This window comes from Odocoileus virginianus, chromosome 2 (genome assembly GCF_023699985.2).
Source record: "Odocoileus virginianus isolate 20LAN1187 ecotype Illinois chromosome 2, Ovbor_1.2, whole genome shotgun sequence".
Taxonomy (NCBI): Eukaryota; Metazoa; Chordata; class Mammalia; order Artiodactyla; family Cervidae; genus Odocoileus; species Odocoileus virginianus.
Window position 1 is genome coordinate 23,611,944 of NC_069675.1, and position 27,379 is coordinate 23,639,322.

Below are 27,379 nucleotides of genomic sequence, written 5' to 3' on the forward strand. Positions count from 1 at the left end.
GATTCTGGCAGAATTGCTAAGAACAAAGACAGAAATTGATTTAAAAAGAAGTGATCCATTTTTCATTAAAAATACCAACCACACACTCATGAAATTAATCACCATATCCTCCCACCCCAGTGTCATCTACTGGAAACTGCTCTAAACCCTTGTCCCTACTGAAGAAGTAGGTCCAACAACCATGTTTTGTAGCTTGTTATCCAGCTATCCATTCTCATGGCTGATTGGACAAGAGGTGAATACCTGATTCAAGGGCAGTTAATCCATAAATTCACTAGATGCCCATGACCTGTAGCCAGATATGAAAAGAGAAAGAGATACTGGGCTAATCAGAGTCATTCTCAGAGGAGTGGTGAGAAAGCAAAGAGAGAAGTTATTAGCAGTGCAGAAAGGAGGAAGGGCGAACCGTATTTAAAATGATGAAATCCCACAAACACCGATGAATGTCTGTTAGTGAGGTCTGTCAGGCCACCTCAAATTGAGAACTAGCTTTTAGCACTAGTTTCTCTGAGGGCCAGCCTGTGATGGTTTCTGTTCTTGGATTTCTGAAAGCTTCCATTATCTTATCTTGTATTTTTCTTAAAGTTCTTATACTCGAGCTAGCTGGAATGAGTGCCTGGTAGTTGTAGCCAAGAAAAAGCCAAACTAAAGCATTATTAAATAGGCAGGCGAAAATAAAGCCAAAATAAAGAGGACTGAGAAGTCAGGAAAGTCAAAGCCAAAAGCAATGGGAGTAGGTGACTCTGTTAAAGTTCTTGAGGTTGCCAATAATGTTGTTGAAACTAGTTCAAATTGATTAAAGAAGGAGAAAGAAAAGGAATTCATATATTTATGTGAAGGGTGATCAAGTAGAGCAGGGGCAGCCAGGACTCTTAAAAACTAGTGACAGTTCCTCAAAATGTTAATCATGGTGTTATTACCATATGACCCAGTGGTTCGACTCCTATGAAAACTTAAGTGCACACTAAAACTTGTGCACCAGTGTTCATAGCAGCATTATTCAGAATAGACAAAGAGTGGAAACAGCTCCAGTGTCCACCAACTGATGAATGATAAAGAAATTAGCATACCCCTATCATGGAATATTATTTTATCATATAAAAGAAATGAAATGCTGATACATACTACAACATGAATGAACCTTGAATAAGTGAAAGAAACTAAACACAAAAGGTCACTTATTATATGGTCCCAGTTGGCTACTGGGGGCTGGGCAGTGTGGGGAATAGAAAGTGATTGCTAATGGGCCTGGAGTTTCTTCTGGGGGAGATGAAAATGGTCTGGAATTAGATAGTGATAGTTGCTGCACAATTCTGAATATAATTTAAAAAAAACAACAACTCAACTGCATACTTCATTTTTTGAAATATTTATTTTTATTTATTTGGTTACACCAGGTCTTAATTGAGGCACACAGGATCTTCGATCTCTGTTGTGGAATATGGGAGCTATAGTTGCAGCATGTGGGACCTAGTTTCCTGACCAGGGATGGAACCCAGGTCCCCAGCAATGGGAGCTTGGAGTCTTAGCCACTGGACCACCAGGGAAGTCCCTCAATTGTATACTTTAAAAGATAGAATTTTCTCAACATGTGAATTATATCTAAAGCTATTATTACAAAAATTATATACGTATGAAAATAGAACAAAGCCAAACAAAACAACAATATTGTGTCTCAAAGTGGAAAGCCAGGAAGAGAAAACCACGTGACTCTCTCTGTCTCTCTCCACCCCCTACTGCCGCAGGCTGTCATCTCTGCTTCCCTATTGGACATCTGCTTCATTCTTCCCTCTCTACAAATCAGCTTTCTTTGCTTTTTCATGCACAGAGCAGCCTATAAACCCCACAGTTCTCAAACTTATGTGTTGTGACAGAGACTAACCAGGTGTCACCTGTCCATTTGTTCTTCATTCTGAGCATATAATGAAATGACATTTTTCAGCGTCCTTTGCAGTTCAGTTCAGTTCAGTCACTCAGTTGTGTCCGACTCTTTGAGACCCCATGGACTGCAGCACACCAGGCTTCCCTGTCTATCTCCAACTCCCGGAGCTCATTCAAACTCATGTCCATCGAGTCAGTGATGCCATCCAACCATCTCATCCTCTGTAGGCTCCTTCTCCTCCCGCCTTCAATTTTTCCAGCATCAGGGTCTTTACTAATGAGTCAGTTCTTCACATCAAGTGGCCAAAGTATTGAAGCTTCAGCTTCAGCATCAGTCCTTCCAGTGAATATTCAGGACTGATTTCCCTTAGGATTGACTGGTTTGATCTCCTTGCAGTGCAAGGGACTCTTTACAGTCACGTGCAGTCATATGATGAATTATGGCCAGGAAAATATGGGCAGAAATGATACATACTATTCTCATGCCTGGCCAATTAAAAAACCTACTTTGTACCCCCCCCCCCATCCTCTTCCTCTTCCTTTGACTAGGACCTTAGAAGATAGTTGAACTACTAGATGAAAAAGGAGCCTGGATATTTGATAAAATTTATTGGAGCACAGCATTTCCCCATTGACCTATTTGAACTGGATATGATTGAGAAGTAAGCTACTGAAATTTGGGGGTCAGTTGTTGCGGTAGTTAACCTATTCTGACTATATATGTCCTCTGTACAAGAGACTAACCCAGATTGACTGGCTGGGCTCTCAGTTCCAATGTAAAATCTTCAGATAAGAAAATTGCATTGGTCCTAAGTGAGTCAGGGAGTCTTCTAGTTCAGTTGTCTAAAGCTGAGGCATGAGGTCACAGGGCATAAACATAGTTCCCTAGGCGCTACTTACATAAGCAAGAGGCATTTCTTAGAGAAAAGATGTCTACTCTAGGGGTTAAAAAGGAGGGGTCACTGTGAATTAGGGTGAATGAATGAATGAAGATGCGATGCCCAGAGCAACTCTATCTTTCTCCCCCTAATACATTCATAGAAATATAGGTATGGGTATAGATATATTATAGATATGGATGTAATATATTCTGGTTCCTAATTTTAAGGGTAAAGTTCTTTTTAGGCAATTTGAAAAAAGAAAAAAAAGACTGAGTCACCATTTTGCTGTATCTCCTCCACGCCTTTACATTCCATTCCTTCTTCTCCCCCCCACCCCACCCCCGCCATCCTAGGGGACAGTACAATGCAGTGTGTGCCTGCTAAGTCACTTCAGTCGTGTCCAACTCTGTAATACTATGGACTGTACCCCACCAGGCTCTTCTATCTATGGGATTCTCTAGGCAAGAACACTGGAGTGGGTTGCCATGCCCTCCTCCAGGAAATCTTCCTGACCCAGGGATTGAACCTGTGTCTCCTGCAATTCCTGCATTGCAGGCAGATTCTTTACCACTGAGTCACCAGTGTAGCTAAGAGTAATTAACTCTCTAGAATGAGATTACCTGGCAATAGCTTTGTTTCACTGTTTGCTGGCTCTGGGATGTTGGACAAATTATTTAACTCCTGTCTGTTCTAATTTCTCCATCCATATGGGAATATTAATAATAGCACTTACCATAGAAGAGTCTCATGAAGATCAGTTAGTTTGTTCAGGGTATAGGATTGTGCCTGGTTCATAGGGAGAGTTTATTTGCTGTTTGTTGTTATTATGTATTTGAAACTGCATTGCAAATTTAAAATTTTTTTTCTCGAATCTTGTAAAGATGAAAGGCGGACTGTATCTTTAGTGACATCTCTTTTTATGTTCTTGAAGATCCCAAAGAGGTGGCAATCAGTTGTTCTTGGGGATGCTCTGAACTGGTAGAGTTATCCAAATGTAGATATTTATATGGAGATTGAAAAGCAGAGACTTTACTTTGTCGACAAAGTTCCCTATAGTCAAAACTATGGTTTTTCCAATAGTCATGTATGGATGTGAGAGTTGGATGATAAAGAAAGCTGAGCACCAAAGAATTGATGTTTTTGAGCTATGGTGTTGGAGAAGACTCTTGAGAGTCCCTTGGACTGCAAGATCAAACCAGTCAGTCCTAAAGGAAGTCAGTCCTGAATACTAACTGGAAGGACTGAGGCTGAAGCTGAAACTCCAATACTTTGGCCACCTGATGCGAAGAACTGACTCATTAGAAAAAACCCCGATGCTGGGAAAGATTGAAGGCTGGAGGAGAAGGGGCCTACAGAGGATGAGAGGGTTGGATGGCATCACCGACTCAATGGACATGAGTTTGAGCAAGCTCCGGGAGTTGGTGATGGACAGGGGAGCCTGGTATGCTGCAGTCCATGGAGTCTCAAAGAGTCGGACACGACTGAATGACTAGACTGAACTGAGATGAAGATGAGGTTTTTGTTTAAATAACACAAAGAGCCATTTTTATTGGCAGCAGGTATGCCTCTTCCAGATTATTGTAATGTCTCATTTCCTCTGTTAACGGTCTGAATCAAGAAGTTGGGGCCTCAGGACTTGGGTCAAGAGGACTAGAGGAGACTCCCATCCAGGAGATAGGACGAGCTCCTGCACCACACTGGCAGCTGAAAGCAAGGGAGGGGGATGCTAGGTAGGAGCCCCCGGAAAGAGTCTTATAGGGGAAATTTAGGAGCAGTGATATCCAATATCCACTTTTACAGGGTTTTTTCCTGCACTGTAATTCCCCTCTGTAATCATTAAGACTTCATGAAGTTTGCTAAAATTGCAGCCTTATGTTAGCAGCATCCTGGGAAATAGAAAGCAGGTTTTCATATTTCATGGTAAGGTAGATATTAGAGAGTGACAGCCAGCTGGAAAAGCTGTTACGAGATGGCTAGAGGTGACTGGGGAAGAATTCTGGAACAGAGCTGCTCAGTGTAAGGGGACCAGTGGAAACCAGCATGGATTGGGGAATATGTAAATACCTGGAAAGAGGCAAGGAAGGTAATCCAATAAAGCTGGAAAAATCTGGATAATCTCTCTCTGCATATGTGCTTAAATGTGCGTTTGTGTGTCTGCATACATATACAGAATCTATATCCACTTTGGATTTATGGCATATAATTTTTCCCATTATGTCGTGAGCTGTCTTAGTATCTTTAAGTATTGTTCAAGTATATAACAAGTATATAATGAATTATGATCTGTTAATACCCTATGGTTTTATTCTCTTATTTATTTAACTACTTCCAACTTTTAGACTTTTTTTTAAAATTTTTCACTTTTGTAAGTAACACTGCAGTGAACATTCTTACATATTCTTCTTTGCATATTAAAAAATCATTTCTCAAGATAAGTTCTCAAAAGTCTGTTCTCTGTGCTAAATTGTATGAATGGTTTTAGGCTTTTGATATATGCTGACAAATTGCCTGTTGGAAAGCTCATAGCCTAAAAGGCTCCATAACCACTGCACCCCATCTTCATGTGAGATTAGCTGTGCTCATTTAAGGAGGGTGAACGTGATAAATATGGGGCCGCATTTGCTTATTACCAATAGATTTCATCAAGGAAATATGCCTCAATTTCCTTGTCAAAAACTTGCCTTTCTTTACCTCCAGGATAGTCTTTCTTTAGCAGATTTAGCTGTGAGGAAACATTGATATTCTTTACAGAGAGAACTCTCTAGCCTCCCTCAAAGGGAGCTTATTCTTTTAAAAATTTTTCAAAACTTTATTTCATATTGGAGTATAGACAATTAACAATGTTGTGATAGTTTCAGGTGCATAGCAAAGGGACTCATCCATGTATGTACATGTATTTATTCTCCCCTAAACTCCCCTCCCATCCAGGCTGCTACATAACATTGAGTTCCCTGTTCTATACAGTAGGACCCTGTTGGTTATCGATTTTAAATATAGCAGTGTGTACATGTCAGTCCAAACTCCCTAACTATCACTTCCCTCTATTCCCCCCGGAACCTGCACCCCTGCCCCACTGGAAACTGTTAGGTCTCTGAGTCTGTGAGTCTGTTTCTGTTTCCTAAATAAGTTCATTTGTATCATTTCTTTTTAGATCCCACATATCAGGAATGTCATATTTCTCCTCTATCTGATTTACTTCACTCGGCATGACAGTCTCTAGGCCCATCCTTGTTACTGCAAATGGCGTTATTTCCTTCTTTTTAATGGATGAGTAGTCCATGCATATATGCACCACATCATCTTTATCCATCCCTGTCAATGGACATTTAGGTTGCTTCGATGCTTTAGCTATTGTAAACAGTGCTTCAGTGAGCATTGGGGTGCATGTATCCTTTCAGGCCATGTTTTTCTCTGGGTATATGCCCAGGAGTAAGATTGCTGGATCATGTGGCAACTCTATTTTTAGTTTTATTAAGGAACCTCCATACTGTTCTCTATAGTGGCTGTACCAATTTACATTCCCCCTAACAGTGTAGGAGGATTCAAAGGGAGCTTATTCTTAATTCTCCTCTGTCTACTTTGAAAGCATGGTGAAATGATCCATCTGCTGGTGGCATGACTGAGGGAAAACCTTGTCTATGAATCTCAAGTTTACCCCCACAATAGGTTTCTTGACTCTAGATAAATGCCGACTAGTTTTCACATAACATACTTACAGTGATTGTAACTTTACATATTACTATAGAGGATATTGATGGCAAAATATGATGGGGATGTAGAGACCATTTACAAGACCAGACTGACGTATGTAACATTGTGCACTAGAACATGCTGAGTGTTAGGATGGAGTTAGTGGCATCACCATGAGAGGAACAATACAAGTGATGTGCTCACACCAGCTGTTCTGGCTCTCTCTTAACTGCATCCTTTAGTCCAAAGATAACCATGGGCAGCTCTGAGCCCTCAGTTCAGAGGGAGCAAGCCATTCAATTTCTTTGACTTTATTAAAAAATTCATGGGAAGTAGTTCTTGAGAAGTCCCTAGAACTCTGTTCTGCACTTTCAACACTTGACATCACACATCCTCCACTGAAAAGTTGTGGAAACTAAGCAAGAAATTTAATTACATCTCCTGAATCATAGCTAAATAGTGAAAGAACCTAGACTAGTACTGTACATTTCCTTTTATTTGTTTATTTGTTCTTAACAGTACTGTTGCTGACTACCAAAGTAATGCATGTGCATAGGAGAGAGAAATGAAAGTACAAAGAGTAAAATAAAAATCACCCATAATTCCAGAACAATAGGGATTGCTGCTGTTAACATTTTGGTAGATTATTTTCTCATGCTTTTATCCATGGATCTATAAACATACTATCATCTCTTTTGTAATTCTGAGATCATACAGTATTATTTTGTAATCTCCTTTTTTCTTGTTGTAGGTTGTTTCTGATTTTGCACCATCAAAAGTAATACCATGAGGGCATTTCTTGGTAGGTAAGCCTTTGTATGTAGCTCTGATTATTTTCTTTGGGCTGATTCCTCAAAGTGAAGTTGCTGAGTTAAAGGTAGTCACAGTTTAGAACTTTTGATAAACAGTACTAGCAGGCCCTCTAGAAATATGGACCACTTTCCAGACCTGTTAGTAGTAGGTGAAACTACCTGTTCGCCTGTCTCCTCATCTACACCAAGGAGAATTTTTTTTGAAAAATAAATTTTCCAAGTTGATTTCTGGCAAACGATGTCTCCTCACCTTTATTTGTACTTCAAACAAGATCTTCTCTTATACAGAATTATCGATGCTCTGTGTTTCTTCCTTGATGAATGCCAGCTGTGTCCTTCGCCGTGGTAACACTTCCTCAGCTGCCTTGTGGCCAGCTTGGTGGGTGAGCCTCGTTTTGTGCAGAATCCTGGATGGCTAAGAGTGACACCAGTGAGAAGACGCCTTTCTCATACCGTGTCCCTGGGAGGCCCCTAAGGCTCTTCCAGAGGAATGGCTTCTCACTCCTGGGCAAGAATGGTCCATTTTACACCATGGACTGTCTGTACCTGGGTCATGTCTCACTGCACAGGCTGGTGCCAAAATGCCACTATTTGGGAAAGAAGGTTGCAGGTCTGAGGTAATCTCATATTCATCTTAGTTCATAGGCTAACCGATTTATAGATCTTCCCCAAACTACAGCTGTCACAGTTTCACTGAAATGAAAGTGGCCAGGGGGACCTTATCTGAAAATGATCATTCAGTTGAGTGCAAGTCCCCAGGACGTGAGGATGGAAAACTCCCATTGTGACTGGAAGGACTTTGATGATGATCACCACTGACCTGTGCCAACTGTGTTCTGCATCACAGACCATTCCCACCTCCATCAGGCACTCAGTGTGGACAAAACCAAGTTTTCAATTAGGAGGAGGGTGAGGAATGATACACAAATTTCTTGATCTGGTGACACACATATTTAGGTGCACACAAATGCATTCTGTTTGCACATATGCGTAAAATTACTAGGAAAACAATAAATGCTGGAGAGGGTGTGGAGAAAAGGGAACATTCTTGCACTGTTGGTGGGAATGTAAATGGATGTAGCCACTATGAAAGACAGTATGGAGATTCCTTAAAAAAACTAGGACTAAAACCACCATATGACCCAGCAATTCCACTCCTAGGCATATACCCTGAGGAAACCAGGGTTGAAAAAGACACATGTATCCCATTGTTCATTGCAGCACTATTTACAATAGCTAGAACATGGAAGCAACCTAGATGTCCATCAACAGATGAATGGATAAAGAAGTTGTGGTAATATACACAATGGAATATTAGTCAGCCAAAAAAGGAACACATTTGAGTCAGTTCTAATGAGGTGGATGAACCTAGAACCTATTATACAGAGTGAAGTGAGTCAGAAAGAGAAAGATAAATATTGTATTCTAAGGCATATATACAGAATCTAGAAAAATGGTACTGAAGAATTTATTTACAGGGCAGCAATGGAGAAACAGACATAGAGAATAGACGTATGGACATGGGGAGAGGGGAGGAGAGGGTGGGATGTATGGAGAGAGTAACATGGAAACTTACATCACCATGTGTAAAGTAGAGAGCCACGGGAATTTGCTGTCTGGCTCAGGAATTCAAACAGGGGCTCTGTGTCAACCTAGAGGGGTGGGTGGGGAGGGAGATAGGAGGGAGGTTCAAAGGAGAGGGGATGTATGTATACCTGTGGCTGATTCATGCTGAGGTTTGACAGAAAACAGCAAAATTCTTCAATTAAAAAATAAATAAATTTTTAAAATTACTAGGAAAAGAAACTAAAGGAAATGACATGATCAAAAGCAAATTATTCATTTTGTATTTCTTTTTCCAAAAATAATTTCAGACTGTCTAAAGGCAAATTAATACAGTAATATCCATACAACTTACTCCTTGGATGAACCTTTGATAGGCACTCAGACTGCCTCCCTAAAGTGTGCAGACAAAAAAGGAAACTGCTTCTTAAATTCATTGAAAAAGTTTTATGTGCTTTACTTACATTCATGAAGAACCATAAACCAGGGGTGGGAAATCTCTCCAGGTCTTTAACATTATTATTATAATCCAAGTGTTTCATTGCACTAAAGAACCACTTAGGACTTCTTACGTTTCTAGTTACAGTTTATCTCTTAAATGCCTGTTCTTTACTCACAGACTTCTGACATTTGGAGAAAGATTGAAAATAAAATAAATCTTCTATCTTTTATTACTTAAAGGCCATTTTAATTTTATAAGATTTTATAAGATTTTAACTTTATAAGATTTCGTTACAAGGTTTTGATCCTGTATTTGGTCATTTAGTTATTGGATTTAAAATTTGGCGTTTCAGTGGACCTCAGAGCAGTGAATTTCTAGAAATGTACAATCAAGATATCACCTAGTGGTTCACCTGAAAGTTTTTAGTTAATCAGACTTGGTTTTATCAGGTCATCCCACAGTGGTTTGCTGAGGTTTTACTGACATATGAGACAAAATAAATATGGATGAGGAATATTTGATTTAACTCTGTAGGAGATATGAATTAGTAGAAGAATGGATTTTCTGAGGAAAATAAGAAATTAGTAAGGACAAGAAATTGTGATCTAGACAATAGCTGCTGTATTAGCTTATAGTGCAAACTGAATAGGGGAGGAAGGAGGACAGCAGTAGAGGATGGAGAAAAAGCATCTGCTCAGTAACTAATGAGAGGCTAGGAAATCAGCTTCTACAGCCCAAGGAGGAAGTGGGAGAGAAGAATTGGTATCCCTGGCTGGCAAGCATACTTGGGTACCCTGAATACTAAAAATTTGTGCCTTTATCATACTCCAGGTCAAGTTAATTTTCTGCTTCTGCTCTTCTCCGTTCATTCATTAAGCAAATGTTTATTAAGCACTTGCCATATGCCAGGTGCTTGTCCAGGGACTGGCAATACAGTAGTGAACAAAATAAAGTCCTGCCAAAGTTCTTTCAACTCTAGCCTATATTTTCTTCTTGAGCTCTCACGCTAGCCTCTCAGTCTTCACCCTCTTTTCCCCCTCTGCAACCTGATTTCTTTTCCCACCATCATGATAAAACAGCTCTCTGAAGACCAGTGACGACCTAATCACTGTGTCTAGTGCCCCTTTGTCTTTCTCCATCTTCCTCAGACTCCGCAGCATTTAAGAGCATCTGATTTCCATCAGTTTTTAAAACTCTTGGCTTCTCTGGGTTTTGTGAAGTGACGCTAGCTTGACATGACTTCTATGACTGTTATGCTCTTTCTCTGACTTGTTCTCTTGCCTCCTAAATTGTGGTGGTCTGTTCATGTCTACACATTGCTCACATCTATTTTCTCTTTCTCAAATCTTTCTCCTTGATCCTTCTCATGACTTAAGTCATTGGCTCTATTTAGAAGTATCCTAAATCTATATCCCCGGACCCAGCTCTCTCCTAAACTTAAATCTCACATTTTAGACTTTGTGCTGGAGGCTTCCATCTGGGCATCTGCTCGTGATGCCCAGCACAATCTGTTTAAAACTGAAGGCAGTGTTTTTAACACCCAGGGTTCAAAACTGCAAACAACAGAAACCCACTCTGGCTAATTCAAGCAGAAGACAGATTCACTGGGAGGATATCAGGTGGCTCACTGGGTCGACAGGGAAGCCAGAGGACCAAGCATGGAAAATGGGCAGGAACCCAGGCAGTCTAAGGCACAGAGAGCACGGCCAAGTTCACTCCATAGGAGGAGTCTGTTGAGGACGCTGCCCTGGAGCCGGCTTCCCCCGCACACAATCAACCTGGCCTTCAGTGTCTCAGCCACCTTCCAGTGTGGTCCTTGACGGCTAGATTTTTGTATTATTCCCCCCAGATTCAAAGACTTGGGTTGGGGCTTCCGATTTGTCTAGGTCATGTGCTGGGTCCCAGCTGCCCAGGATGACAGCTGATTCCCTTCAGCCTCCCACAAAAGGAAAGGCCAACCAGAAAATGGCAACTAACCACTATCTTTCCCCCTCCTCACCTCATTTCCTTATGTCCCCTTTTGCATTTAATGCTGCCATCCTTCTCTCCATTACTGGGAGTTGAGTCTGGATGATTTCTTTTACTCCTTCCTCTCCCTTAGCTTCTGAGGCAGTCAGTCATCGAGGTTTGCAAGGATTTGTCGTTCATTCATTTGTTGTTTTCCTTCACAGTATTTTCTTCTTGGACCTTTCCATAGCTACTCCTCCGAATTGCATTCTCCACTTCCAGGACCTCCTCCAATTTATCCACCCACAGGTTCATTTTTTTCTGTAGCAACACTTTGATCTTATCACTTGCATTGTAAATGTCTCAGCCTGGCATTCAAGAATCTCCACAATAGAATTCTAATGAGACTAAGAGGCAAACTGGTGCAGTGAGAAGGGCTTGGCCTTCAGATACAGATTAATTTGAGTTCAAACTCTGATTTTCCCACTTTCTAGTTGTAAGACTCTTGAGGCTCACTTTCCTGATCTGAAAAATGGGAATAATAAAACCTATCTCCTAGGGTGTTTGTAAGTCAGCTCTTTGAAGGTTAGAATGGCGTAGAGTTGTCTTTAGGTTACAACATCAACTCACAGATGCTTATAATGAACAATATTCAATTACAGACCTGTCTGTTTCCAAACTTTAAGTAAGATTGTCATCAGTGTGGTTTTGACAAAGGCAATTCAGGATCAGTATGCTACATGTTTTGAGAGCTAAATGGAAATCTAACCACCATTTATAGCATTGTTCCTAATTTCAAACAGCTGACTTGCAAATGACCTTTTGGAAATATTTTATTTGCAAGTAGAGAACTTCCTGTGTTATTAATTTTGGGAGTTGAATTTCCCTGATTGGCTGCTTTCCACTATAGCATTGCTATTTTAAAGTATTTCCCTGAAGAATTTTGCGAGAGGCTGCTATGAATTCCTTATGGGTAAAAAACATACAGTTATGGTGGACAGATGAAAATTATTAGCTATTATTTCTCAGGCTCACCCAGCATTCTGTAAACGTGGTGAACTTCTAGCACATAGAAAGAAAGCTCTAAAGTTTGTTTCACAGTCTCGACAAGCCCTGTTTCATGGCATAAGTTCTAGGTCGGCCCTGGGAAAACCCAGCTCTGCAGACCAGACTGGAGTTTCTCTGGGATTGACATGAATGGCACCGTCAGAGCTACCCTAATTAACCTCAGTCGGCATTCATTCACTCACTCGTGCATCCAGACAGCAAATCCCCCTCAGTCAGGCGTGTTTGGTGAACCTCACAGTATAGGTTTCAGTCTCATCAGCTCCTGCCAAGAATTTACAGCACTGCTGATTGCTTGATTTTTTTCCCCTGAGGTCAGTAAGACTTTAGGTGAAAGATGGTAATCATGCCAAGATTGGTAAAAGTTGTTTAATTAGCATGATATTTTAAACTAGTCTCTACACATATAGTTTGTGGGTGGGTATGTGAATTAATATGCACTGCAACGTATTTTTTTGTCTCTCTAATGGTTTTTAAGGTGAACACATGTTAACAATATTATTAAAATAATACTTATGATTATTAAATATTATTTTTGATTAATAGTATGATATGATATACTTAAAAGTGAAATCTCCCATATTTCTCTCCACATATTTCTTCGTCCACTCAATTTCACTTCCCAAAGGCAACTACTTTTTAACACATTGGGGGTACATGCTCCCACACTTCTTTTTCTTTGGGAATAATTTTATTTATTTTTAAATATTTATTTAAATTGGAGGCTAATTAACATCTGTGTCTCTTTTGCTGTCTTGCATATAGGGTTATCGTTATCTTTCTAAATTCCATATATATGTGTTAGTATACTGTATTGGTGTTTTTCTTTCTGACTTAACTTCACTCTGTATAATAGGCTCCAGTTTCATCCACCTCATTAAAACTGATTCAAATGTATTTTTTTAATGGCTGAGTAATATTCCATGGTGTATATGTACCACAGCTTCCTCATCCATTCGTCTGCTGATGGGCATCTAGGTTGCTTCCATGTCCTGGCTATTATAAACAGTGCTGTGATGAATATTGGGGTGCATGTGTCTCTTTCAGATCTGGTTTCCTCAGTGTGTATGCCCAGGAGGGGATTGCTGGGTCATATGGCAGTTCTATTTCCAGTTTTTTAAGGAATCTCCACACTGTTCTCCATAGTGGCTGTACTAGTTTGCATTCCCACCAACAGTGTAAGAGGGTTCCCTTTTCTCCACGCCCTCTCCAGCATTTATTGTTTATAGATTTTTGGACAGCAGCCATTCTGACCAGCATGAGATGGTACCTCATTGAGGTTTTGATTTGTATTTCTCTGATAATGAGTGATATTGAGCATCTTTTCATGTGTTTGTTAGCCATCTGTATGTCTTCTTTGGAGAAATGTCTGTTTAGTTCTTTGGCCCATTTTTTGATTGGGTCATTTATTTTTCTGGAATTGAGCTGCAGGAGTTGCTTGTATATTTTTGAGATTAATTCTTTGTCAGTTGCTTTGTTTGCTATTATTTTCTCCCATTTTGAAGGCTGTCTTTTCACCTTACTTGTAGTTTTGTTCATTGTGCAAAAGCTTTTAAGTTTAATTAGGTCCCATTTGTTTATTTGTGCTTTTATTTCCATTACTCTGGGAGGTGGGTCATAGAGGATCTTGCTGTGATCTATGTTGAAGAGTGTTTCGCCTATGTTTTACTCTAGGAGTTTTATAGTTTCTGGTCTTACATTTAGATCTTTAATCCATTTTGAGTTTATTTTTGTGTATGGTGTTAGAAAGTGTTCTAGTTTCATTCTTTTACGAGTGGTTGACCAGTTTTCCCAGCACCACTGGTTAAAGAGGTTGTCTTTTCTCCATTGTATATTCTTGCCTCCTTCATCAAAGATAAGATGTGCATAGGTGCGTGGATTTATCTCTGGCTTTTCTATTTTGTTCTTTTGGAATAATTTTAAAGTTATCCCTAGGCATTCTTTATAGTTAGAAGCTAGAACAACATTGCCATTTAGCCTCTGACAGATCTTGGAACTCTTCCATACACTGCTTATGTTAAACATATTATAGAAACAAAGAATTAAAAGAACTCTTTTTCCCTCCACTCAAATATTGTTAATTTCTGATTCTGAAAGCCAAAGAAAAAAGCCACGTGTTTTTTGGTACTTATGCTTATATGGACTATAGATTCATATAACCTACACAATTCCATGACCATAGCATTTAGTTTATAAAAAAAAATTCAGACAATGAAATAAAAGGAGAGAAAAGCCCAACATACTTAAAAAGCAAGCAAACAAACTTAATTGCTCTTGAGGTCACTTTAAAAATGTCTGAGGGAGAGACTGTCAAGAAACCAAAGTTTCTAGTTACCTTTCAAGGCCATCTAGCTAATGAGAGCATAACAAAGAAACCATTATAGGAATGTTTTATTTTTCTTCAAATCTTAGGTCAGGGCATTGACAATAGGTATTGTGTGGCTTCACAAGTACTCAGAAACCCCTCCCACAGTAAGCTCATTTTGACGGAGAAGGGAAGGTAATAAAACAGAGTCAAAGTTCTGTGTGTGAAGAAAATGTTTTTAATTCTTATTATTTGATAACTGTATTTGGCCTTTTGCCATAATTGAACTCCTGAAAAATGCTGCATATTTTTACTTCTGCTATCGAATTAAATGACACTTAAAGGGCTCAAAGTGAGGGGTCAGGGGAGCTCTGTATTGAAAATAATCAAAAGGTAAATCTTTTGTTAGAGTTGTTTTTACCCACTTGTGTCTGACTCTTTTTTGACCCCATGGACTGTAGACCGCCAGACTCCTCTGTCCACAGGATTTCCCAGGCAGGAATACTGGAGTGGGTTGCTGTATCCTTTTACAGGGGATCTTCCCAACCCAGGGATCGAACCCTAATCTCTTGCATTGGCAAGCATATTCTTTAACACTGAGCTACCTGGGAAGTCCTCTGTTAGAGTTCGGGGTCCAAATAAACCACCCAATAATTGGTAACTGTTTAGTATATTTGAATTTTTATGTGTGTTTGATGATAATGTACAGCTATATTTTCATTTTGAGGGGTTTATGTTAAATCTTCTATTTTATTATGGTAGTTTTAGACTGTTTGCAAGATCTAATTTAATAAATATAAAACAGACAAATTAATACTGACTGCTTTAAAACAATTAGGCAGTGGTTGTTGAAATAATGTTTTCAGATTGACTAGTGTTCAGAGTTCTATGTTTGTTTAATATTCAGTAAATATTTATTGAACAGCTAGTCTGTAATAGGCACTCAATATATAATGGTGAGTAAAAGCAGACACAGTGCAAGCCCACTTTTAATAATAGCAGCAGCTAATACTTACCAAGTTCTTGCAACATATGGGGCCCTGTTCTAAGGGTTCTTAATGTATTATTTCATTGCATCCCCTCAACAACTCTAGGAGTAGAAACAGTATTATCCTCACTTTACAGACGAAAAACCTGAGGGACAGAGAGGTTAAGTAATTTGTCCAGTGTTACATAGCTAGTAAGTGGTGGGGCTGGGATTTCAATCTAGGCAGTGTGACCCCAGGGTCTGCACTCTTAAGCATTGGGATACACTCTCTCCTATTTTCTAAAAGCCTTTCTTGTAGTATACAACCTAATGGGTAAGCTACTAATTGAATAATCATTTAAGGAAATGAAAACTTCTAACTCTGATAGTGACATGAAAAGGAATATGGGTCATTGTTACCAAAATGTTTCTCTCTTCCTTCTGGTTAAGTGAACAATATTTCCTAGTCTTCCTTACAGTTAACTGTGGCCATGCAGCTAATCCCAGACTATGAAGTGTGGATGACCGTGAGGTTCATACTTCCATGTCTGGACCGTAAATTTTCCTGATTGACTCTCCCTATTCCTCCACCACTACCCCTATTTGGTGGCTGAAAAGAGTGGACTTAACACAGAAGAAACCTGCATCCCTGAATGGCTTCGTGGAGCAGAGTCCCTGATGATCTGTGATGATAGTGATGAGTAAAAAAAAATATTATTTTAAGCCAACTGAAATTTTTGGAATTGTTTTTAATAGCAGTCAGCCTATCTTGACTAATACAGAAGATGAAACCTTGAAGTTGCATGCTGCTATAAGGAAAAAAACCCTAAAATATATGATTTTGAATTCCTAGCTGGGTAGGGATGGTGTGGAAACAGATATCAGAGGGCAGAATACTTGAGAGTTTGTTATGTCATCACAAAAGATTTGCTACAACTGTTGCTTGTGACAACTTAAAAGGTAGCACATTACTTGCCTAGTAAGCCTACATAGCTCTACAAGAAGTTTTTGGAAAGAGAGTTGGTAGTGTGTGTTGGCTACTATTTGCTAACTTTAGTGAAGCATTAGAACAAAGAGAAAAGCTCAAGCAAGAACTGGCCACTTTTTAAGCAGGAGTAAAGGAGTTAGAAGTCCAGAAATTTGGGGGATGAAAAATTAGAAAGCTGACTACTTCTTGACACTGAAATAGGAAACAAAATATTAAAAACCTGTGAGTAACAAAGTCCCAGTTAAACCCAGACTCAAAGATCTGATTAAGAGTGTGGTCTTCCCATCCAAGTCTAATGGCCTGAAGATAGCCCCTATTAAATTGAGAGAGAGGAACCAAGGAAAGAAAACAAAAACAGAAATCATAATTGAAAATTATGTATAGGAAAGAACTTTGGGTGTGGTTACTGGCACATGTTGCTGACTGGAAGCAAACAGATCAAAAGCCTACCAAGTTTTTGAGGGAATCATGTTCTCAAAGAAATCCTTTGATTATTTGAGTTGAAAGGAACCTCTGAATTTCATACTAGCACCAGTAGGAAATAAGCTGAGAAGACTCTAAAGAAGGTGTACTCCCCAACACCCTTTTTCTGTAGAGTAGCAAAGTCAGGGACCATGGAGTAGATAAGGGAATTCCTTGCAAAGATGAGTAAGATTTAAACAAAGAACTTTTCTTACCCTTCATAGTAACTATCCCAGCAGAATTCTGGAATTTCTGTGGATAAGTGAACTATAAGTGACTACTGTACTTCTCCTCCTATTTGTTCTTTTTCTGAATAAGCATTTCATTTTTCTGTCCGTTTTGTTTGCTTTTAATAAACTTCTGGTTGACTTTACTAATTAGGATAAGCATGAATTTCTTTTGTTAAAATGTAAGTAACTAAAACAGAGGCAGAGGAATTCCCTGCTGGTTCAGTGGTTAGGGCTCTGTACTCTCACTGCCGAGGGTTCGGGTTCAATCCCTCCCTGGTGGGGGAACAACAACAAAAACAGAACAAAAAGCAGAGAGATTTATCAAGAAATTAATGAAACTTAAGTTCTAAGGGTCTCTGCCAAGGCTCCAGAAAGTGTCTTTCCACTGCACCCTCCCCTTCATCACATTTCCCTTCATGTCAGTTTGCATTGGAGTGACCCTGGATATTATGGCTATCTGGCTAAGGGAAAGCTGAATTGGGGATACATTTAATTTCGGGCTTAATGAAACATACTTACATGGGTTACAGTCTCATTTAATTCAGTTATTGCTGGCTTTCCTTGTTTAGCAACAGATTCCAGGATGGAATCTATGGCCCTTTGCACTGATTCACTTGGCATCCTGTCACGGAGGTTACAGGGCTAGAGGTCATAATGTGGTATTAACACATGGTTGGCACTGGAAGTAATGTGGGTAGTGTGGGAGAAACAAGGTTTGAAACATAAAGAGCCAGAAGTTAATCCAGGGGAAATTCTTCTAATCATCAGACATGTACAAATTGTAAGTGGAGAATCTGGTTCTCATTGATGTCAAACCAAAATGGAAGTTCTTTTCTGTTAGAAACATACTCAATAACGCAGTGTTTTATTTTTTAATTCATCATACATTTTATTTCTTTTCTTGTTTTTTTAAAGGGTAATCACATGAAATGGGATCAATCAGAATCCCTGCAGCAGTATTACAGCCTGTTCCATATGTGTGAGATGGTTTTTTATGCATCCCAGCTGTCCATAATAAAGACTGATTGATGAACAATGATGCCAGAGGAAAAACTACATTTCTTTTGTCCTCTCTATTAAAAAGTTATTTAAAAATCACAGTCATATTCATAACACTGATCTTACAGGCTTACTGTGACAATGAAATGAGGTCAGGCATACAAATACAAAGTACTTAGGTACAAAACCTATATAGCAGGTTCCCATATAGCAGGATCATGTAATAGGCTCATATGATCCCAGTAAATAACACCTATTAAGAAAAAAAAATCACTGTCATATGAAGAGGTATTCAAAGAATATACAACCAAGAAATTTAGTAAACATGTATTGGAGGTATGCTGGATATTTAATTAGATGTCATATTTCTCAATTTTATAATGTTTATGGTATTTGCAGTCTTCTTAAAATGTATAATCTATTGTGATTACTTTTCTTAGTCTAAATAAACACTCGATTTAACCTAATTTTGTATCTGTATGGTTTGTATCAGCTTTTTTTTTTTTTTTTTTGGCTGCATCACGCATGAGGGATCTTAGTTCCCTGATCAGGAACTGTATTTGCATCCCTTGCATTGGAAGTGCAGAGTCTTAACCACTGGCCCACCATGGAAGTCCCTAAAATTGTTTTTCTTAAAGGGGCCTCATAAATAGAAAATGCATCAGGCCCCCATAAAACATGGATCCTTCTCTGAATTAAAAATATACATTTACTTGCTGTATGTCAATTATATCTCAATAAAACTGGGAGAAAAAATTATTATTATTATTTTTTGAATTTAGCAGTTTCTTAAAAAAAAATGGAATGTACAGCTACCGTTCAACCAAATAATCCAATTCCTGGGTATTTATCCCAGAGAAATGAAAAATATGTTCACAAAAAAATATGTATACATGAACATTAATAGCAACTCTCTCTATATAACAGCCTCAAATTGGAAGCATCCCAAATGCCTTCAACAGATGAATGGTCAAACAGTGATAATCCCAACCATGGAATTCTCAGCAATAAAACAGCAAACTCTTAATACTCAAAACGATCTGGATAAATTTCCAGAGAATTATGCTGAGTGAGAAAAGCCAATCCCAAATCATTACATATTACATGATTCCATTGAAATGCCCTATTTATAGAAATGGATTACAGATTAGTGGTTGCCAGGAGTGAAGGAGCAGATGGTATCAGGAGGAAAATGGGTGTGTTTATAAAAGACAATTTGGATCCTCATGCTCATGGAAATGATACAAATGTTTTGTATCTCCACTGTATCAGTATCAATATCTTGGTTGTGATATTGTACTATAGTTTTGTAAGATATCATTATTGCAAGGAACCTGGGTAAAGGATATTCTAACAAGTACATGTGAATCTACAGTTATTTCAAAATAAAAAGTTTTTTAAATGTATATATATACCAGTATACAAGTTCTTATTCTTTTAATGGACTTAAAGCAGAAAGTTTTGCACACAGGCACAGAAGAGCAGCTGTCAGAAGTAAGCATGTCTCAAATATTAAGCAATTAAGACTTAACAGAATCATACAGATATGAAAATGCCCATCGCAAAGGAAACACTGGGTAAATAATTTCGAAGAAAGAGGAAACCTCAGACACCATTTTGTCTGTAACCTGAATTTATCTTGGCTGCTTTATGGCCCTTTTCCCCATAGCATGGTATTCAGAAGACACACAGGTCTGATATCCAAAAAAGAAATTTAAAGTAATTTAGACTTTCAGGGAAGATTTTTAAAGAGACATCAAAGGTGAAAAGTACTGCAAGACTTTGACAAAATGTTTAAACAGTCCTTTCAACCATCCAGTTCCTCCAAGTTCCTCTCATTATGACAGTTGCTATTTCATTTTTCTCATCTTATTTCTTATCTTCCTCTCTCCTGCAACTGACTAAAAGGACTGGTTGTTGTTTAGTCCTTAAGTCATGTCTGACTCTTACCACCCTGTGGACTGTAGCCTGTCAGGCTCTGCTGTCCATGGTGTTTCCCAGGCAAGAATACTAGAGTGGGTTGCCATTTCCTTCTGCAGGGGATCTTCCAGATCCAGGGATGGAACCAGAGTCTCCTACATTGGCAGGCAGATTCTTTACCTCTGAGGCATCACAAAAGTCTGTAATATCACTCTTAATCTCTTCTAAGCCAGCTCTTTATTATTGTTTAGATCAATTTAGTTCCTGGGTACCTTATACTTCTCCTCTGTAACTAGTCCCCTGATCCATACAACATAGTCCCAAAAAAGAAGGATGGAGAATACAGGTGTGTGGGAGTGAGGATGAAAAAGAAGGTTTAGATGTTTTGGTTACCTGTCCAGTCTTCCATTTACAATTGAATAAAATGAGGCCCAAGCGAGTTTAGTGACTTGATAACTCACCTCTTGAGTCACATGGAATTGGGCCTGGAACTCAGGATTACTTCAACCCTTTGTTATAGTTCCCTAGTAGGCAATCCTATGATTTGTCCTGTCAGGGGTGGCTTTGCATCCCTGGTGGAAAACAACAGGAGGGGGGAATTAGTACTAGTTCTGCCTTTACCAGGCTCCATGACCTGGCGCTGCTGCTGCTGCTAAGTCGCTTCAGTCGGGTCCGACTCTGTGCGACCCCATAGACGGCAGCCCACCAGGCTCCTCTGTCCCTGGGATTCTCCAGGCAAGAACACTGGAGTGAGTGGGTTGTCATTTCCTTCTCCTGACCTTGCGCAGGTTACGTCTTTTCTAGGCTCAGGCTCCCTGAAGCGGAGGCAAGATGAAGGCTTGGGCCCTGTCCAGTACTAACATTCCTTGCTTCTGGAACATCCTGGGCCCTGACCTGCTGTGGGCCTTTGGCGGTGGAGTTATGGCCTTGAGCTAGTCAAGAAGACTCACTCTCATCTCTGTCCCTCAGCCTACTGGGGCAAAGGAAGAACCCGCGAAGACTGGATCCTTCCCCTACTTGGTTGCCTCTTTAGTGTGCTAAGACACTCGGGGTGGCCATCTCCTGTCAGAGGAGCTCCAGACTTGAGCTCCGAAGGGTCTCTCCGGACTTCCTAGGCGCTGCGAAGCAAGGAATCTTTAGAAGTTCATGAGTATCCCAGGCTGGAGGTCTCCCCTTATCCCCACTTACTCGGAACCAGTTTCAAGTCCCAAGTCCTAGGCTCTTAGGAAGCCCATCGCGCAAGCGCAGTCACCAGTCCCCCGCGAGGGGGGCGGAATCCGAGGCTAAGGCAAGGTGAGAGGGAAGGGTCCGCGAGACCCCGCCTCCGGGTCGTCACGTGGGAGGCGGGGTCGGAAGCGTGACGGCGTGCGCGGGGGCGGAGCCACCGCTGCGCGCGGGCGCGGGGGCGGGGCGCGGCGCGGCGCTCACGGCTGCTGTCTGGGAGGGAGGCAGGGCAGGCGGCGGAGCGGCGCGGCTCTCAACCTGACGGGGAAGTGGTCGCGGCGGCCGCGGCTGACTGCCCCGGGGCGCACGGGCCGACGGACTACGGAGGCGGGAGCCGAGCCGCGCGTCCGAGAGAACGAGCGGGTCAGGCTCAGCGTCGGCCACCCTAGTCGGTCCGCTGAATGAAGTGCCCGCCCCGCTGAGCCCGGAGCCCGGCGCTTTCCCCGCAAGATGGACGGTTTCGCCGGCAGCCTCGGTGAGTGCGGCTGGGAGTCCTTCCTCTCCTGCGCAGGGTGGGAACCTTGTTCCCTGCACACGCAGCCCGGGCCTGCTCTCCACCCTGCCCCTCGGGATGGCAGCAGTTCCACTGCACATGTTCCCCTCGAGCCCGCCGCCCCTCTCCGGGCTCCGGTGAACTCAGAACCCCTCCCCCATGCCAGCCCTCCTCAACAAGACCCTTCTTTCCTCCCAGCGTCCCCGTCAGTGCGGGGCGCTTCTTCCCCGAAGTGGGAACCCTTTCTTTCAAAGAGGCCGCCCTAAAGCTGGTGCGGCACCCCCCCCCCCCCCATACACTCAACGGCTCCCCCCACCTTCAAGGTTAGGACACCTCTTTCTCAAACCTGAATCTCTTCTGGGTACAACACTCCTCCCCCGTCTCACGTACCGAGGTCTCTTTCAGGGTGGGGACATCCCTTACCCACGCACAGGCTCCCATTTAGGGAAGGGACCCCCATTCCCTCCCTCCTCCTCAAGCCTTCACTTTAAGTTTAGAGTCGTCTTTTAAGTATCTCTTCGAGTGACTGACAACTTCTCCTCACTCCCTCCACTTGTGGTGGAGAGATCCAGTAGCACTGAAGCATCGTTTTCCTAATACAGGAAAGTAGAGGTGCATCTGTGTTGGGGGACCCTCTTTAAGAGAGGAGTGAAAGCAGAAGTCTGCCTGCTGGCTCTGCAAGCATGCTGGGGAGAAGTAATCCTGCCCCATGAATCCATAGGAAAGGGGGCCTCTGTCAGGGAAAGAAAGGATTCTCCATTTTTGGAATATGTTGTCTTTGTGGAATGGAGAAAGGGAAATAGGCTAAAGTATTGTTTCAGTGTTCCCTTTCACAGTGTTTCCCGAATAAAGGTAGTAAATTTTGTAACTGGTTACGAGAATCAGACCTCGTGGCTGGTACTCAGAGCCATATAATCTGTGTCTGGAATTACTATTCTTTGAGGCTATTGGAATCTGGTTACTGTAAAGATTGAGCTCAACTGTTACGATGGTGAGAGAAACAGTTTCTGCTTTGGCTGATACTGTAGTTATGTGATACCTACTGTTGGATTGGTATATTGAGTATTTGACGCCTTTCCTTGCATTTCTTGATAATAAATTCCTAGTTGGTTAATGTTCATGGATCAGTGCATGATCTGGCCATAGGCCATAGTTTATTCAGACGTGTTGAGATCAACTTTTTTTTTTTTAATATAAAGTAAAAAAGTATATTTAAGAGCAGTGGACCCACTACAGGTATTAAATAGTAAAAACCGTAATTTTGGCTATGACTTTATTTGGGAAGAACACATACACTTTCTTTGGGAAACACACACTACAGAGTGGAAATCCTAAAATAGGAGGCAACTGAGTGTTACTCTTTCCTCCCCAAAGGCACCTGTTGTCCATTATCTAACCTTTGATGTCTTATAATTCCTTTCATAGTGAAGTTGTTTCATTCTTGGGCTCGTTTTAAAGAGGTATCAGCTTTTCACTGCCTTTTTTTTTAAGCCATATGCCTGTGTCTGAATTTATTCCCTAATCATATTGGACTGAAAGACTTGTCCTTTATGTTCACAAAGAGGTGATCATATACTTGGGCAAAAAACTTGAGTGTTGGGGGATGTTGTGGGGCTGAGGTGTCTGCACTGCTGGCTCCTCAGCCTGTAGGAATGGTGGGATCACTGCTCAAATTAGAATCAGCTTTTACTTCTGGCTGTTGGTTTGTGGGCTTCGAAGGCTTGCCAAAACTTCATCTTCTGTAAGTGTTTTCTGGGAGTCGTTCTCACTAATTGGGTGCACTTAAACATTTATTTTGAAAGTGGATATGCATTTTTAAACAACTGTCCCTTCTTATCCTGTTCATAAGGTAACTGATAGTAGAGACTGAAAGAGAAATTTTAGTTGGGGCTCCCACTTTTCATAAAGAATGTTATAACTGACTGTGATGTTGAATTTTTGTATTTATTTAGTAGTTTTTTTATTCATTTGGTACCACCCTTGGGTGACACCTTGAGACTTTCCCCTTCTTAAAGTATGATATTGATCAGGATCAGAAGAGATGCTTATATTTAAAGAGAGGAACCTATGTCAGCTGGGAGGGAAAGAAATGGTTCCTGGCAGTATTTTTGGAGCTGTTCCTGATGAAGATACTTCTCAGCAGGAGATTTGTGCTTTCTCTTTCTGTCCCCCTTTGAAAGAGTAAAACTAGGCCCCATCTTAGTTGAAACCTTAAAGGATTGGGAGTGGGGAAGGGTAAAGCTGGTATATTTTACTGGTAGTCTTTAAACATAGTTTTCCCCAACTCTTGCCAGATTGCTTGTTTCTACTCCCTTCAGTTCGTTAGTCTAGCACTTAGAGTTACGTTGATCTTTATTTTACCTTCAAGAGAGCCATGAATGTCAAGGCAAGCTCTTGTATTCTAGTAGATGTTTAAAAACTTTTTTTAACCAAACAAGAATTCAAAACATGTGAAGTTCTTCTGGGGTCATAAGTATTAAAGTATTTATTCTCAAGGAAGTGTATGTGTTTCATTTTATATACTGTATGGGTTCTTGAAAATAAAGAAAACTATGTTTTTATAAGCAGAAAAGCTGAGTGCTTTGTAAACAGTGATTCTAGAGAAGCTGATTATTTAAGGGAATGTTATGATGCATCATTTTGTTAAGTGAAAAACTTTAAAGATTCAGACTGTACCATTGATTGTTGAGTGTTTAGATAAGGAAAACACTTATGTGCATTTTATGAGATGTCTAATGGCAATTAAAACTGTAAAGATTTTGAAATCATTGAGAGGAATGTTAGGTGCTGGTCTGTGTTATACGTGCCATATTGAAATTGTATACCTGTTGTAGTTCTTTTGTTTTGTCGGTATGTTAAAAACAACGAAAAGGATGCTTTTATTCTCTGCAGCTGATGAATTTCCGGCAGTTGGATTGGCAGGTGTTTGTACTTTTTCCTTTAGGCATAGTATCTTTTGGTTCACAAATTATTGTAATACAAAAAAGCAGCACTTTAGAAACAATTTTTTTTAATTAGTGAGGGGGAAATACTAATTAATTGTCTTAGTGTCCTGCCTCCAAATCAGTATATATGAATATACACACATACCTGTACAAAACATGTATATAGTAAACATTTTAAATTTCAGGTTTATGTGCAGAAGTGGAAAACTGTTGACAGAACTTTTTGTGTTGATTTTCATAAGGCATAGGTTAGGTGCATTTCATGCCTAGTTTTTTTAGCATCTCTTTTTCATAATAAAAGTTTTAATTTTAAAACTTGTCTTGGAAATAGCCTCAGGTTTAGTCAGTGTTTATGCCTTAAAGAAAACATATTGTTCACCACGTCAGTTTTAAATTTTTTTGCTCCAAAGATTAAAAACAAAACTCCAAAACTTCTTTTTAAAGAAAAATTGTAATGCATTAAATTATAGGGTTAGTATAAGAAATATAACATTCTTCAGTGCAGTAATAATATGCTTCAGTTTATCAGATACATGAAGAAAACAATTTTTTAACATAATGTTAGAACTTATCATTTCTCATCTCATATATACTCTTGCTTTCTTAAAGGAACAGTGTAGTATAAGATTTTTACATATTAATCTTAAGTATTCTTTATTCATATAAAAATGTTTCTTATGTAGTAACATTACTTGTGGAATTTTTTCTTAGCTTTTAATTTCTTATTGGCTGTCTCTTGAAGGGCTCGAGACAGGCTTACATTATAATATGACCTGAGTAGTAACTCTTAAATGGTTACTTCAGCATCTGTAACATGAGTTGGAGTATTTCTTAACATGTACCTGTTTTGTGACATGCTTCTTGCCCTTCAGGAGCTTACTGTCTGGTTTTAAATAGGTATCTAGAGGTGTTTAATGCTAAGTAAAGGACCAAAAGTGGGAGTTGAAGGGGAAGACACCATTTAGAATGCAGTGCTGTGTATCAAGCACATAACTTCCAAGAGATGACATTTGGAGATTACTGAAATTATCCTCAATAGAGCGTGGCTTTTTAAAACCGTAAAATAACTTATTTAGAAGTCTAAATGTTAGGGAATGATAACTACTAGCTCTTTTTTTTGCTTTGTATTTAAGCTTGAATAGCATGTAGGACAAGTACTGTATTAATTTTATATATATGATATATATATATATAGCATGTACAACTTCAGTGTTTGTTTATAAGAAATATTACAGTAACATTTGATTTAAAAATAGATGGATTCTAAAACTTTTTAAAAGTTTGAGATAATCTACTTCCCAAATCTGTAGTATATTTTTACGTCTGTGTGTGATATCTTGGCCTGTAGTTGTAGCTGTCATAGACTATTATAATGCCTTAGCTTTGCATATTGCTTTATAGTTTACAAAACTTTATCTCATTTAATCTGCACACTAACCTTGAGAAAGAAGAAATTATTTCCCCATTTTTAGATGAGGAAACTAAAGTTCAAGGAGTTTGCAATTTTTTGAAAAGACTTCAAATCCAGATTTTTCTTTTCCCTTTCTTCTTTTTCTAGGGTGGGGGTGTGAAGCCTGATTTGTAAGGTTTGTATCCAGTGAGAACACTACAAAAGAAGGAAAAAAAAAATTTTTTTATTCCTAGTTTATTTGTATTCAGCTGACGTAAACATGTTGATATACACGTTTTTAGCCTTTTCCTGTGCTTTTTATACGCAGTTAAAATTATACTATAGATATAATTTTGCATTCTGGTTTTCTCATTAGATCCTAACCATTTTTTTCACTTGAACTCAGATTATTCTGATGGGACCCAGTGTTCTTTTCCTCATCCTATTACTGACTCTTCATAACCCACTTGCATGTCAACTCTAATGCACTTGGATCTGAACTGTTCTTCCTCTAAATCAGCTTCATCATTTTTCACTATAAGTATCACCCAGCCTTAAAATCTTAGAACCATGTTTGATTCTTGGCCTTTTTTGCCTACCACATTAAAATCTCTTCTAAGACTTATCAATTCTTGTCACCTTTTCACATTCCTTACTTTCCTTTTCTGACACCACAGTTGAAAGCCTTATTTTTCTGTGTTTGCATTATTGCATAGCCTCAAGAATCTCTACTTGTCTATAATTTGTTTTGTAAAGGGTGGTGGGGGACCTTTTCTAGATTGCTTCATTGCCTTAATGACTAAATTCAAACACCTTAGCCTTGGTGTCAAGATCCTCCATTATCTCTTACTACTGTCTTAATGTGATCTGGCCTTAAATGACCTATTTCTTTTTTCCCATATTTGACTGGCAGTTTTTCATTCCTGTGACTGTTCTGTCTTGAAGTACCCTTCAAGGCCCAACTCACATATTGTTTCCTTTCTGAGCACTCTTCTTTCTTTGTTTTCTTTCATTTCCAACTCACAGTATCCACCCTGGAACTTTTAACACAGGAACGTTTTTAGGGCACTTACCACAGAATATTTCTTCTCGAAAGGTAGGGGTAATTATTACAAGTCCTAAAATTACTGTAAGTCTTATTCCTACAGCCAGATTATAAACCCACTGAAAGGCTG

General features: G+C 39.7%; 2 protein-coding genes across 7 annotated transcripts in view; both read left to right on the plus strand.

Annotated features, from left to right (window-relative positions):
- LOC139036768 (collagen alpha-1(I) chain-like) overlaps nucleotides 1–18,699 on the plus strand; it is a 62,991-nt gene extending 44,292 nt beyond the window's left edge. The window contains exons 9-10 of the mRNA XM_070472627.1: nucleotides 7,204–7,254; nucleotides 18,149–18,699. The gene's annotated coding sequence lies outside the window, so the exon portion shown is untranslated. The remainder of the gene's footprint in view (nucleotides 1–7,203; nucleotides 7,255–18,148) is intronic.
- A 2,881-nt stretch (nucleotides 18,700–21,580) lies between these two features.
- The window catches only part of EML4 (EMAP like 4), a 153,074-nt gene continuing 147,275 nt past the window's right edge, over nucleotides 21,581–27,379 (plus strand). For 5 of the 6 annotated variants that reach the window (XM_070477394.1, XM_020871310.2, XM_020871327.2 and 2 more), the window contains exon 1: nucleotides 21,582–21,851. In XM_070477394.1, coding sequence (XP_070333495.1) covers nucleotides 21,827–21,851 — 25 coding nt within the window. In that variant the 5' untranslated portion in view covers nucleotides 21,582–21,826. Of the gene's footprint in view, nucleotides 21,852–27,379 lie in introns of all 6 variants that reach the window. The other variant, XM_070477414.1, reaches the window with a different exon arrangement.